A 14,846-nucleotide genomic window follows, 5' to 3' on the forward strand; every position below is an offset into this window, starting at 1 on the left:
TTCGAGTTAAAGTACCGGGCGACCTTTTCCTGGTACGCAGCAACTCGGAGTTGGGCTTTTTCTCGTATTTCGTCAATTGAGTCTAGGGACTCCATCATCAACTGGCTGTTCTGGCCCTGGTCGTATGTAATGCGTCGATGTGAGGGGGGATCTAATTCGACAGGTAACATGGCTTCATATCCGTAGGCTAAGGAAAACGAGGTATGACCTGTCGCTGTTCGGTGAGAAGTTCTATACGACCAGAGGACTTCAGGCAGCTGTTCTAGCCATGCTCCCTTAGCGTCTTCAAGCCTTTTCTTCAGGGTGTCCTTAAGCGTTTTATTCACTGCTTCGACCTGCCCGTTTGCGGGTGGATGCGCGACTGAAGAAAAGCTTTTGATAATCCCATGCCTTTCGCAGAAATCAGTGAATAAGTCACTGTCAAATTGGGTTCCGTTGTCAGAGACAATCTTTCGAGGCACACCATATCGGCAAACAATGTTCTTGATGACAAAGTCAAGAACTTTCTTGGTCGTTATGGTACCGAGTGGTTCCGCTTCGGCCCATTTGGTGAAGTAGTCGACTGCTACAACTGCGTACTTCACTCCGCCTTTTCCCGTTGGCAGGGATCCAATCAAGTCTATACCCCATACTGCCAAAGGCCAAGGACTCTGCATCTGTTTTAACTCATTTGGAGCTGCGCGTGGGATTTTGGAAAATCTTTGACACTTATCGCACTTTCGCACAAACTCCATTGAATCTTCGTTCATAGTCAGCCAGAAATAGCCTTGCCTTAGAATATTTTTTGCCAAAATTTGCTCCCCAGCGTGATCCCCGCAGAAGCCTTCATGTACTTCCTTCATTAGCTCCTTAGCTTTTTCTGGTGTAATGCATCTGAGCAGTGGCATGGAATATCCTCTTCGGTACATAACACCATCGACCAGTATGTACCTAGCAGCCTGCCTTTGAAGAGTTCTGGCCTTGTTTCTATCTGTCGGAAGCACACCATTTGTCAGATACTCCAAGTAAGGCGCCATCCATGTATCTCCCATTTGGATTTCCACACTGGCTTCAATTGCTCATATGCTTGGCTCACTCAATCTTTCCACTAGCACAATGTTCAAAGTATCAGCATCTTTCGCGCTCGCGAGTTTGGCTAAGGCATCTGTGTTCGAATTCTGATCCCGCGGTATTTGCTGGAGGGTATACTTCGTGAACTGGGCTAATAGGTCTTTAGTTTTATTCAAGTAGGCCACCATTTTTATGCCTCGCGCTTGATATTCCCCTAGAACTTGATTCACTACCAGCTGTGAATCATTGTAAATATCCAGCGCCTTTATGCTCATGTCTTTTTCCATTCTCAATCCAACGAGGAGTGCTTCGTATTCGGCTTCATTATTTGACGCGGTGAAGTCGAACCTAATGGCGCAGTGAAATCGATGCCCTTCTGGCGTTATCAAAATCACTCCTGCCCCTGTGTGAGATTCATTTGACGACCCATCTGTAAATAACTTCCATGAAGGAGCTTCATCTTGAGGCTCAGGCGCTTTAGGCTGTTCGCACTGCTCGTCGTCCGGGAGTTCGGTGAACTCTGCGATAAGATCAGCCAAGACTTGTCCTTTTACTGCTGCTCGCGGTGAATATGTAATGTTGAACTGCCCCAGTTCGACTGCCCATTTTAATAAACGCCCAGCCGCCTCTGATTTTTGGAGGACTTGCCGAAGGGGCTGGTCAGTTAGGACTATAATGGGATGGGCTTGGAAGTAAGGACGTAGTTTCCTTGAGGCCAAGATTAAACAGTATGCTAACCTCTCTATGGGAGGATATCTCAGTTCTGCTCCAATCAGCCTTTTGCTTACATAGTAAACCGCTTTTTGTACGCCTTCTTCCTCTCGTACTAGTACCACACTAGCAGCAACTTCAGTGATCGCCAGGTAGATGAACAAAGTTTCTCCTTCGATAGGCTTCGATAAAATGGGAGGCTGTGCCATGTGGACCTTCAAGGCCTGAAAAGCTTGCTCGCAGTCTCCTGTCCATTCAAACTTCTTATTGCCCCTAAGTAAATTGAAGAAGGGGACACACTTGTCCGTTGACTTTGAAATAAATCTACTTAGGGCTGCAATCCTCTTGGTTAAACTTTGTACATCTTTGATCTTCTCTGGTGATTTCATGTCGATCAGGGCTTTTATCTTGTCGAGGTTGGCCTTGATTCCTCTTGAATTAACAATGAACCCCAAAAACTTCCTTGATCCAACTCCGAAGGAACATTTGAGAGGATTTAGTTTCATCTGATACTTGTTCAATACATCAAAACACTCTTGCAAATCCTTCACATGTCCTTCTGCCTTTTTTGACTTTACCAGCATGTCATCCATGTACACTTCCATGTTTACGCTGATCAACTCTTTAAACATGTGGTTAACCAATCGCTGGTAAGTCGCACCTGCGTTTTTCAGTCCGAAGGGCATTACTTTATAACAGTATAAGCCCGTATCGGTCCGAAAGCTGGTGTGATCCTTGTCAGGGGGATGCATGCTAATCTGATTGTAGCTTGAATATGCATCCATGAAGGAGAGGATCTCGTGTCCTGCAGTAGCATCGACCAACTGGTCGATCCTTGGGAGTGGGAAGTAATCCTTCGGGCAGGCTTTATTGAGATCTGTAAAATCCACACAGGTTCGCCATTTTCCATTAGGCTTGGGAACGAGTACTGGATTAGAGACCCACGATGGATAAAACGCCACCCTGATGAACCCATTCTCCTTTAATCACTCAACTTCTTCTTTTAAGGCTCTCGACCGTTCCTTATCGAGCAGCCTTCTTTTTTGCTACACGGGTGGAAAACTCTTGTCTATGTTTAGGACATGGATGATAACTGCAGGGTCTATCCCAGCCATGTCTTTGTGTGACCAGGCAAAGACTTCCTGGTTCTTCCGCAAAAATTCCACCAGTGCATGCTTCGTGGTTGGTTCTAGGTTTTTCCCGACCTTCACGACTCTGGTCGGGTCTTTTTCGTCAAGTTGGACCTCTTCCAGGTCCTCGACGGGTCCAACGTTCTCTTCAAAATCCCCAAAGCGAGAATCTAAATATCTATCCTCACTTTGGGCAACACCCTATTTGGTGACCTCATCACCGGATTGGGCTTGTGTATCAATTGCCATCTGCAACCTATCTGAGGGAGTGCTCTTTGACATTCCCTTCTTCGCCTTCGTGACTGAGGCGTTGTAGCACTCCCTGGCCTCCCTCTGGTTTCCCAACACGCGTCCTACCCCTGCGTCTGTTGGGAATTTCATGGCTAAGTGCCACATAGAGGTGACGACCCGTAGATCAACCAGTATAGGCCTCCCAATGATGGCATTGTACACCGAAGGACAATCAACTACCATAAAAGTAGCGAGTAATGTCCTAGTAGCAGGCGATGTACCTGCTGTCACTGGTAGTCTGATTGACTCTGCGGGGGCGAGTCCTTCACCAGAGAAGCCGTATATCGTTTGATTGCAGGGCTCCAGGTCCTTAACGAACAACTTCATGCGTTCCAGCGAAGACTTATACAGGATATTCATCGAACTTCCTGTATCGACCAGCACTCTCTTAACCATCATGTTGGCCATTTGGATATCCACGACCAGCGGATCGGAATGTGGGAACCGGACATGTTGGGCATCGCTATCAGAGAAGGTTATCTCGCCTTCTTCTGACCGAACCTTCTTCGGCGTGCGGTCATCCACAGTCATCATCTCGATGTATTGGTCGTGGCGTAGAGTCCGAGCATATCGTTCTCTGGCCTTTCCGCTGTTTCCTACGAGGTGCGGGCCTCCACAGATGGTTAACAACGTGCCAGTTACGGGATCAGGCTACAAAGGTGGCGAGCGTTGGCGCGTGCTCGTTGCCACCTGGAGCTTCTCCTTGGGAATTTCCCGAGGCCCGTATATATCTTCTCAAGTGTCCTTGTCTAATAAGAAACTCGATCTCATCCTTCAGCTGGTTGCATTCGTTGGCATCATGTCCGTAGTCGTTATGATAACGACAGAACTTGGTAGTGTCTCTTTTTGAAATATCCTTTCGAATGGGGGCAGGCTTCTTATAAGGCGCACTGGAACTCGTGGCCTGATACACTTCTCCCCGAGACTCAACTAGGGCAGTATAGTTAGTGAACCGAGGTTCATAACGGTTACCCTTGGCTCGTTTATTGTCAGAGCTGGAAGGCTCATTGTGTGGTCGTTTCCCCCCATTCTTGCCATTGTCGTTGCCGTTCCTGTTGCCTTTGCCGTTGCCGTTGGGCTTGGACCCATTGGCGGCTTTGGCGGGCTCGGCGGTCCCCTTATCTTTGCCTGGGGGTTTTCCTTCGTCGGCGATGGCATCTTTGAGCTTGATGTAGCGATCAGCCCGATCCAAGAATTCCTGGGTAGTTCTAACCCCATGTTTTCGGAGGCTGTTCCAAAGAGGAGTGCGGCGCTTAACCCCTGCGGTTATGGCCATCATCTTTCCTTCGTCTCCCACTGTTTTTGCTCCAGTAGCTGCTCACATAAAGCGCGGGACGTAGTCCTTCAGTGGTTCTCCATCTTGCTGGCGTATTTCAACCAGTTGGTTTGCTTCAGTCGGGTGCACACGACCCGCGTAGAACTATCCGTAAAACTCCTTTACGAACATTTCCCAGGAAACTATACTTGTAGGAGGGAATTTGAAAAACCACTCCTGTGCGGCATCAGAAAGTGTTGTAGGGAAGATCCTGCACCGAGCGTCTTCGGACACTTTCTGAATGTCCATTTGTATCTCAAACCTGTTGACGTGAGATATTGGGTCACCATACCCATCAAAGTTTGGAAGCGTAGGCATTTTAAACTTGCTAGGAGTTTCTGCCATAGCTATCCTCTGGACGAAAGGAGTGCCTTTCCTCCTGTCGTGGTCGATGTAAGATGTTCTTCCCCCGACCAGTTACTACACTGCCTGGTTGAGGGCATCTATCTGGGCATGCACAGTGCTAGGAATCATCGTGGCCTCTGGTGCTGGGGGGACGTACTCACCGTGCCGCTCGCGGCGATCGTTGAGTATATCTCTTAAGTCCTCGTCTCTTCTCCGCTGCTCGCTAGCTCCGAGCCGGTTGAAGAAGTTATTTTGCCTGGGCTGCCCCCCAGCGTCCCGTCTGTCGGGTTGGTCATCCTGAGGTGGTTGGCTTCTGCCTCCACCTCTTTCTTCATTCCTCCGACCGGCCTTTCCTCTGCCTGAGTCGGCCTCATTATAACCATGGTCGTCTCTGAATCTTGATTGGCTATGGTGGGATCGACTGTTCCCTCGATTGCCTTCCCGGGCTGAAACCTCCCGAGCGTTAGAGGGTGGTCTGCGTTGGTCATTAGGTCCCCGTGCATTACCATGCCGTGGGGGGCCTTGGACCGCAGAGCCTAACTCTGAGTTCCTCCTGTTTCCAGGAGGATACTGTCCTCTGCTCGGAGGGTTTGGCTTGTCGCCCCTATGGCGTCTAGGACTACGAGGCTGCTGCCCGGTCCTATTCTGCCTCTGCTGCGGGGGATTGCTGCGACCAGCCTGGGACGGAGGCTGTGCCTCAAGGTCTCCTAGTGGGACATCGTCTTGAGGCGTCGGTGGCTGCTCAGGCCTTTGCGGGCTCGAGGGTTGGATAGGTGGGCTAGGATTGGGACCCCTGCGGGGTGGCCCATTCGCGGGTTGATCAGGCTGCGAGGCAGGTGCAGCCTGATTCCTAGCCAATTGCAAGGCTGCCTCGAGGGCTGCCATGGCCTCGCTCGGGTGACGGTCCATCTCCGCCTGCCTTTCACTCAGCTCCAGGTGCTGCCGCTCAATTTCCTGCTGCTGCCGCGCCATGATTTCGGCAGCACTTTCCTGGCCGGCCCTCAGATTGGCCAGCTCTTCATGCAATGCCCCTAGGGTACTCTTCAGCGTCGCGTCGTCCATTTCTTCCTCATCAAATTCCAAATGTGGCTCATCCTCAGCCACGTTGGGAGGAGGAGGAGGTGGGTTAGATGGTACAGCGCCGGCTGCCTGTCCAGTTTTCCTGGTAGTTTTCGCCATTGGTCTTCTCAACAATGCTGTATCAAGCTCTCAATGAAAGCACCAGAATGTTGACCCTGATTTTGGCCAACTGACACGGAGTCAAATTTGCTTGATGTGAAAAAACACGTTGGAAAGAATGTGATGACGAAATGATAAAGAACACAAGAGTTTATAGTGGTTCGGCCCCAGAATCTGGTAATAACCTACGTCCACTTGGATTGTTATTGATATAAGACTCAAATGAGTGATCAAAGAACTAGGGTTCAATGAGTTTCACCAACCTCTGAGGAACCAAACAATATATCAAAAAGAATTACTTTAGTCTCCAATAATTCGAAAGCCAAAAGTCCCTTCCTTGAGCTATCTTTCTCTATTTATAGGCTCAAGGAAGATTACATGAATTTGTTACAGATATTCTTTCCTAAATAATCGGATACTCAGGAAATCGTGGGAGTCAATTTCGGGATTGATAAAGATCTTTATAAAAATATCATGAGGCATGCGGAACCTGCGACCATACTGGTCGCAGGTAAGTTTCGGCTGCCTACTGCTTGTAATTTGTCTTCTGGTCGATACCCTAGCAGAGTTCCGCCAAGTGTCAGCCACGTATCCGGGAATCACTTGCCACGTCATTCGTGCTTGTTTTTTGGATAACAGGTTGGGTATTTGGGAAGAAGAGGGAAAAAAAGGGTTGGGTATTTGGGTACGACTGGGTATTTGGGAAGAAGAGGGAAATAAAATTGGGTATTTGGGAAAGAGAAGAAGAAAGGGGTTGGGTATTCAGGAAGAAAGAAGAAGAAGAAGAAGAAGAAAATGGTTGAGTATTCAGGAAGAAAGAAGAAGAAGAAGATGATGAACTTTTTTAAGGGAAGAAGAAGATGAACGAAGGGAGAGACCAAGAAGAGCAGAAAAAAATTAAAAAGAAAAGTCTAAATATTTTTATTTAAATACATAAAATGAAATAGAATTTAATTATTTTGTTTTATATTTTTAAATTATTTTAAATTTTAAATTAATTTTTTTTAATAATCTTTTAATATTTAAATAAAATTAGACCAATAAGGTATAACCACGTAGGTCCCTGGTCAGACTTAACGGCCCAGGGATCAACGTCTGCACAAAATGAGTAACGGTAGGCATTATTGCTGCCAAAAATTTTACATAGGCATTTAAGTACAACAAATCTAACTACATAGTTATTATTACTGCAAATTTCCCTTATTAAATTGATATGTGAATATATGATCAGTTAAAATTAATGATATTATTGCTACAAAAAGAAAAAAAATTATGATATTATTCGAATATTAGTGTTGAATATTTGCTTTCTCCGTCCAGTTGCTCAAGTGAAACAATATTAAGAATTGATAATGTATTAGCATTGTTTCTTGAAGTAAAGTTAAAGCTCTCTTCTTTTAGATTAACAGCATGTTTGTCATTGTTACTAAATGCTTTTTTTTTTTAATATAAAAATTATTCTCTGAAAACAAATAGGGTGATTGGTATAATGAATAGATTTTTAAAACAATGTTAAAAAATGTTTTGAGAATAAAATTATTGTTTTTTTTATTTGAGTTTTTCAAAAATAATTTTTTGTCAATTATTTTAACACTTTTTCTTAGATCATCTAGACAAAAAAAAAAAGTCAATGCTATATTTGATTTAATATCTGTAACTGTGCTCACATGCAAATTCATTCAAAAAGTTAATAGAATTATTAATCATCATTTAATATTTATTGAGAGTATTAAAAAAAATCATGTTTTTATTGTCCAACCTATGGAAATATGGTAAATAAAAAAATGAAATTTATAATAATTATAAATCATAATAATTAGTGGCAATATCATAAAAATATGAAATTAAATATTATCCCAAATTTGACTCGAGCTACATTTTATACCAAATCTTTTTACAACACTATTGAAGTTGTGTAATCTTTTTACAATTTTGTTGTTGTGTTTTTTAAAAAATTTCTAAAATATAACAATGCATCACTTTTTGGGTTAATTACAAAACGTACGGTGTTTGAAAAAAATAATCTAAATATACAGTTATATAAAATAATTACAAATTTACGGTATTAACTTTCAAGTTCTCTTAATTGCTAACACACCTACACAATTATGCATCACTTCACCTCAGTTCATCAAACTAATATTATATATATAATTATAAATCTTGGGCACGCTAGTTTTAAACTGAAAAACAAATATTTATATATATATGATGATGTTTTACTCTTTTCTTTCTATTCTCTATACTTATTTTTTGTCTTTTTTTCTTCAGTAATTAGTTCATACATATTTTTAGTATGCTAATAATAATAATAATAATTACAAATAAATTTATTTTACTTATAAATATTTAAAATGAATATAATTATTAATATTAAATAAATATTTATGCTTATATAAAATATTATATATTTAATCAATATAATCTATTTCTTTATTAGTTGTGACAATTTAAAATATATATATATATTACTTGTTTAATGCAATTTTACATTTTTGTATATACTAGTTATAAAATAAAATTATATCTTTTAGTTACAAACTTAGTTTTATATATTTTTATTACAAATATGTTAACTAAATTCACAACTTACTTTTTAAAAATATTAGTCACAAATATAAATTTTTTTAGTTATAAAATTAGTTATGTAAACCATTGTTACAAAAATAAAAAAATTTAGCAACAAATTATTTTGTAAATGTTGTCTACAAAAATATAAAATTTGTTTACTAATCTGTAAAACTTGGTTATATATTTGTAAAAGTTGTTTACAAAAATATTTTTATGTAACTGGTTTACGCATCTGTAACACATGTTTACGAATTTGTAACGGCTATTAACAAAAAAAAGTTGTATTTTACTACTACTCCGTATTTATACTTTTCTCCCTCCATGTTTTTCATAAAAAAATCCGTATTTTTGTAATCTACTATATTTTTCATATTTTTTTTTAAATGTTAATGTATTTTTGTGACTTTCCCTCACTTTTTTGACACTTTATTAAAAATGCTCTTACATCATTTTTTTTCGTCACTTTTTGACTTTACAGATCATTTTTCTTATATTTGTTTCTCATTATTTTCTCGCACATCTCTCTTATTAATTTTTCTCTTTTTCTATCTACGTACTATCTTTCATCTTATATTTTCATCATTTTCTCACATTATTTAATCATTATTTATCATAAATTTTCACAATAATTTCTTTTTATAAATATAATTATTAATTTTCCTATTCAAGTATTTTTTTTTTTTAAATTACAAATTTAATTTTATAAAACATAACCAAACACCCCTTGTTCAACAAAAGTTGTTTTCTATTTTCATTTCAGAAATCACAGGTTTGAAAACAAAAAACAAACCATGTCAAATGGACAATAAAATCTCTTCATTGCTAACTCAAGCCAAAATGGTTATAATCAAAATGTTGAGTCACCAAAGTCCCCCATTTCAAGCTCATGTCGACATGAAAAATCCAAGCCGAAAAAAAATACGAAAATTATATTCTTAGTAGGTCTTCATTTGCACACTTTTAGAAAAATTAACTTGAAGAAGTTTATGCAAATAGAATATCTTCAAGATGAAGTGGTTTTTACTTTCCAAATAAATATACTTTATTTATGAACATGTGTAATTGAGTTACAATCTCATAAAGGAAAAGCCTTAATCAGAGTGAATGATGTGGTGAGTATAAACTTGAACAGTTTAACTTGCAGTAAAAATTTGGTATTAATTAGAGGAACTTGTAAAAAGATTTAGTGTGATTTCAGTGAATGACAGTAAAACTTTCTGCAAGATTTCCACCACCTGGTGAAAATCAACTATTTATTATAAAAGAATGAAGATTTATTAAGACCGCATATAAACTTAGTTGTACACGCCTTCCTTGTTAGAACTCCATTATAATGAAGAATTCATTGGGAAGCTGTGATTACTTATCTCAAAATTACAGCAGCTTCAAGCTGGGGATACCACCTTGCACAATGAATTGTATGCTTCGGCACAATGCTTGAATTTCTCTTCAGCCATTGCCTGCAAAACATGCATATGTAAGAAACTAAAACATTAAGTTTCAAGATGAACTCTACATATGGACGTCAAGTGAGCGATCATCATACAACAGCACAAAATGCGATTTTTTCAGCTTGGCGGGTTTCACAAATCCAAGGTAATTCTCTCCAGTATTCTTAAACCCTGCATTGCCCAAGAGAAGTTGGAATTTGATCCAATGCCCTTGGTTCTAATAACAAGTGAGTTTACTAGGTGCTGGCATGGCAGCTTCAATATCAAGTTGATCATAATGAGATCTCTGTCTTGCTATTTTGTTCATAATGTGGTGCAAGACTATTTAATTCTTTAAATATCTACCCAATATTCTAGTTCATCTAATTCTCCTATCATCTTGAAGAGCAACAGTTAAATGTTATGATCAATGAGATGTGGGGAGTTGTGATATAACAAAAAAACCAAAAAAGTCATTCTTTGAAATAAAAACTGAAAGATTGGTGTTTGATCACTTAAAAAGACATCCAAAGAATAAAATGATCCGCAAAAGTTTTATGGGCTAATAGCTGACAACTGAACTTGATTCTTTTCGCACATTTACATCTGAAATAAATCAAATAGAGCTACAGTTAAGAAATTGAACCTGTGAAGGGCCTTGATGCTTATCCGGATGCCATTTTAAAGCAGATAAACGGAAACTGCCAGGACAAGGACAATGCAAAGGACATAAACCGTGTAAGAATAGAATGCGGAAATTTGATATATAACATTGATCTCACATGTGATTTCTACTTGTAAATAAAGAGGTCTAAATCACTTACGCCTTTTTTACATCATCTAATTTCAAAGGGCCGGTTAGAGGCAGACCGAGAACTGTTCTATCAGAAGATGATCCTGCAGTATAGGATTCGTCATCAGACTCAGAATCACTACTGCCCTCAAATGATTTACTTCTATAGTTCCAGTTTGATCGTTCTTGCCACTCAAATTCAGATGCTGAATCTCTGAAGAAAGACTCATTTCTTAAGTTAAAAGACCAAGTATACCATCTGTTTCCAAAAGTTGCTCGAAAAACTGTCTCATGATCATTGAAATTCTCATTGAAACCCTCTCCTCTAAATTTAGCTGAAGATGCAAAATCCGGCAAGGGAACTTATTAGGATACAAGTGCAGTATAAAACAAGTAATCCATCAAAAACATGTGATTATAGTTTCTAACCTAAGATCTGTTACATCTTTACATTTAACAATGAGAAAGTACCAAGGTGTATTCTTTAGAATCCCTTCACAAATCCCACCTCAGACAATATCTTTAATCATCAAAGTCCTCTACTCATCCCAATTTTTCTTAGGCACTTTCCATATAAAATAAGGGAAACACATGGATCTAATGTTGTTTTTTATTTTTATTTTTAGCCAAAATAACATTTCTGAGATTATTTAGGTGTCATTGTCATAAAATTTATGACTACTGGTTAAAATGAGACGTTTATTGGTTAAAAGTGTTTCTAAGATAATATGATTCTTCGTCTAAATGCACTTCACAGACCCCAAAATGTTTAATAACATCATTTTGAGCGTAGAATAGAAACTGTAAATCTATTGAAAACATAGGAAGTTATTTGTCAATAGAGTTCTGGTAATACATAATCATGTTTTGTTGCACTAGGCATCCATATATATGTCAATAGAAGGGCACATACCAGTATCAAATTGACATTTACTTGGCGGTTCCATATTTCCAACAATAAACAAGACAGTATCATAAGTTCTGTTTGGTAATTTTCATAAAGTAAGCTTTTTTTCAAGCATCTTCAATTACATTTCGCTTACACATACCGCGCAAACAATTGAGAAAAATAAATAGAAACAGCCATTTACTTCTCACATGGGAATGAAAAGTTAACTTTTTCTCTTTTGAACAATGCACCCACAGCCATTTACTTGAGCCGTGAATTATATAAATTTGATCCACAATAAAACTCTCCATTACATAAATTCGTCTAATAGCTATGCTATGTTCATAAAGAAATTTTAAAAAGTGCCACAATATGAATTCTTTGATAATGAATAGGAAGCTAATTGCACGGAACAGTTTTGCAGTGATCACAAGATGCATAACCAAGTTTTTCAAGTTTACAACTGAGATAACAAATCGTCAACTGATGTGATAGTGATATAATGGTATTTCCTCACCCTTAATTTAAATCATATTTAAATAACTAAGAAAAAAAATATGATAATTTAATAAAATTATAAAAAACTCACCTTTTGTTTTCTTTTGTTGAGCTTTGTAAGCATGCTTAGCTGAATACTTTGGCTTATGTTTCTTTCGAGAGTTATCTGATTTATCTGCCTGCCCACCAGGTCTCCACATTGAGTCATCATCCTAGGTAAAAGTGGAAATAAAAACAAATCAATACTCAAAAAGTGAAAATGCATAATGCGAAAATATAGAGCAGGAACAGCAAACATTATAATAAATTTCAACATGGCATGTAATGGAATGGAGTTTAATTAAAAATTAAAAGAAAAAAAAAAGTTGCAGATAGTTTACTTGAAATGAAAATTTGGAGGCCCCGCTTTTGTTCAGAAGATCTTTCAATGCCTTCTTAGCATCAGCTCGCTTTTGACGTGTTGCATACCTGATATAATTCTGAATTCAATATTTTCGTAGTAAGAAATACAATCATATAAAGGGAAGCCCAACTAACTAACATCATGCAGATACATGGTACAAACTGTCAAGGTGTCAATTTACATATATGTATGCAACCAAATGCTTATAAGATAGCGTCTTCTTTTCAATACATAATCAGCAAAACATGCTAATTCAACCATGTACGGAATTTAGCAGAAGCAATAAATATCACTTGACCTCACACATTGGAACCAATTCTAAGTCTAGTTACCATCCCATATATCAGAAAAGATATCAGCTTGGGAATATGAACCTTGAAGTCCCAATGCAAAAGTCAATTCAGTAGTTAGGTTTCAATTTCCAGTTTCTCAACAACCCACTTATGAAAAGAACGAAGAAAAAAAAGTCCATAACTGAAACTCCGGATACCACACTTTACAGGTGACAGTGGCCTTTTAGTGATATATTAATTTACATTGTCGTATAGTTCATATATTTACCCTTATAGTACGTAATACAGAACAACAAATTATAATATCAAGCTTTTCAATACCTTTGATGGTTGTTGACCTCCTTCTACATCCTGCTCCAAATGAAGAAAAGCAGAATAAGAATTGACAGAAGAAACCATGTAACCAATAATCATGGAAAAGAAAATTCCCTTCCCACTAAATATAACAGAAAGATGGTTAAACTTAAATACAAGCACCTATGCAATGAGTACGCACAAAATATGTCCTAATAGATTATTTATAAACTAAATACAGAAAATACCAAATGCACAACTTTAACCAAAAGTAAAGAGTGCCCTTCTATATCCAAATAAACATTTACAGATAATCTAACCATCATCAAGGGGAAAAAAAACAAGAAGGAACATAATCTATAAAAGGTACAGTAATGAAACAACGAACTGGTCATAAAATACATCTGATAACTAAAACCTGAGACACTTAAAAGATAAAATTGCACGAAGACAAAAGGGAAAACAACTTACAGAATTCCATTTGTTCTTCCATTTTTCACATGAAACCGGAGTAGAATGGAACGAAGCCCGATAGGTTGTCGTAGATGATGATGAAATCAACGAGTTCTTCAACAACAAGACGTTTCGCCATCTGGGCATTGGCATATTGAACAAAATTTTGAAAGAACTAACAAAGTATGAATAAATATAAATATATAGTCTTTATTTTTTTAATTTTGTTCTTAAAATTCCAGGGAATTAGGCTACTTCAAAGGAAGGGCAGGTTCAAAATCTGTGGCCCGGCCAAAAGGGTTAGGCATCAGCGAGAATAGAGAGAGACATTTCTAAGACCACACCTGCGACCGTGAGAATGGCACGAAGGTGAAGGTGCGATGAAAATTGGGCCTAAATCTAGGCAGGCAAACTTGAGACTATGAATTTTTTTTCTTCATAAATACACATACTTTTTGTTTTTAATTTTTAGGGGAAATAGCACTAGCTCCAAACTTTTAGTTGTATTAGTTAAGTTACTAATTTTTTTTTAAGCAGTTAGATACAAATTTTTTACTTTTTGGCTCACTTTCCTTATATTTTATTAAATAAACCCTAATTTATAAAGATAAAATTTAATTTAAAAATAATAATAATGATAACACAGTTCCTATTTTTTTTTTCTTTTTAAGCCTATTTTAATTAATTAATTATTATCAAATATATTATTTTAGTAAATTAACATTAATATTTTCTTCAAATATTAAGAAATAAAAAAATATTTTCTAGTATACCTTTAAAATATATAACATATCACTTATATATTAATTAATTTATTATTTTTAATAAAAATATTTATATACTTTAAATTTTAGAAGCATGAATTATTAAGAGTGCTTCAATTTATATTCTAATTTTTTCTTACTACAATCATTTCTATTTAAACTCATTGTGAAAGATAATAAAAACATTTATATGCATGGAAATAATTTTTAACAATGCACGAGGAGTTTAAATAGAAATGTGTATTATGAGAAAAAATGAGAATATATATAGAATCACCCTTAATAAGTTTTATACTTATAAAATTTAAAGTATGTAATTTTTTTAATAAAAATAATTAATATATAAGTGATATAATAAATATTTTAGAGGGATAATAGAAAATAATTTTTTATTATCTTATAATATTTGATAAATATTTAGATCAATTTATCAAAAT

At 37.5% G+C, this 14,846-nt stretch overlaps 1 protein-coding gene across 2 annotated transcripts; it reads right to left on the reverse strand.

The window, feature by feature from the left end:
- Positions 1 to 9,730: 9,730 nt before the first annotated feature.
- Positions 9,731 to 14,060, reverse strand: LOC133803040 (dnaJ protein P58IPK homolog). 2 transcript variants are annotated; one of them, XM_062241049.1, is made up of 7 exons: positions 13,664 to 14,060; positions 13,220 to 13,249; positions 12,583 to 12,681; positions 12,294 to 12,414; positions 10,847 to 10,919; positions 10,669 to 10,723; positions 9,731 to 10,052 (listed from the first exon to the last, which is right to left on the reverse strand). In XM_062241049.1, the coding sequence occupies exons 1-7, from the start codon at positions 13,796 to 13,798 to the stop codon at positions 9,978 to 9,980; spliced, it is 588 nt and encodes a 195-aa protein (XP_062097033.1). In that variant the 5' UTR covers positions 13,799 to 14,060; the 3' UTR covers positions 9,731 to 9,977. The 2 variants fall into 2 exon arrangements, with proteins under 2 accessions (XP_062097033.1, XP_062097032.1); XM_062241048.1 differs by having other exon boundaries at positions 10,847 to 11,150; positions 13,664 to 14,057.
- Between the last annotated feature and the right edge of the window lie 786 nt (positions 14,061 to 14,846).

The sequence above is a fragment of the Humulus lupulus genome, chromosome 1, assembly GCF_963169125.1.
Source record: "Humulus lupulus chromosome 1, drHumLupu1.1, whole genome shotgun sequence".
NCBI lineage: Eukaryota > Viridiplantae > Streptophyta > Magnoliopsida > Rosales > Cannabaceae > Humulus > Humulus lupulus.

Bases quoted from the DNA above. Each gene is read 5' to 3' on its own strand.
- LOC133803040 (XM_062241048.1), bottom strand. From the start codon at position 13,798: ATGCCAATGCCCAGATGGCGAAACGTCTTGTTGTTGAAGAACTCGTTG. The intron at 11,151-12,293 runs GTGAGTTTTTTA...TTGCATCTTCAG, and splicing joins TCAACAAAAGAAAACAAAAG to CTAAATTTAGAGGAGAGGGT. The intron at 10,053-10,668 runs GTTCAATTTCTT...CATGTTTTGCAG, and splicing joins AGCATCAAGGCCCTTCACAG to GCAATGGCTGAAGAGAAATT.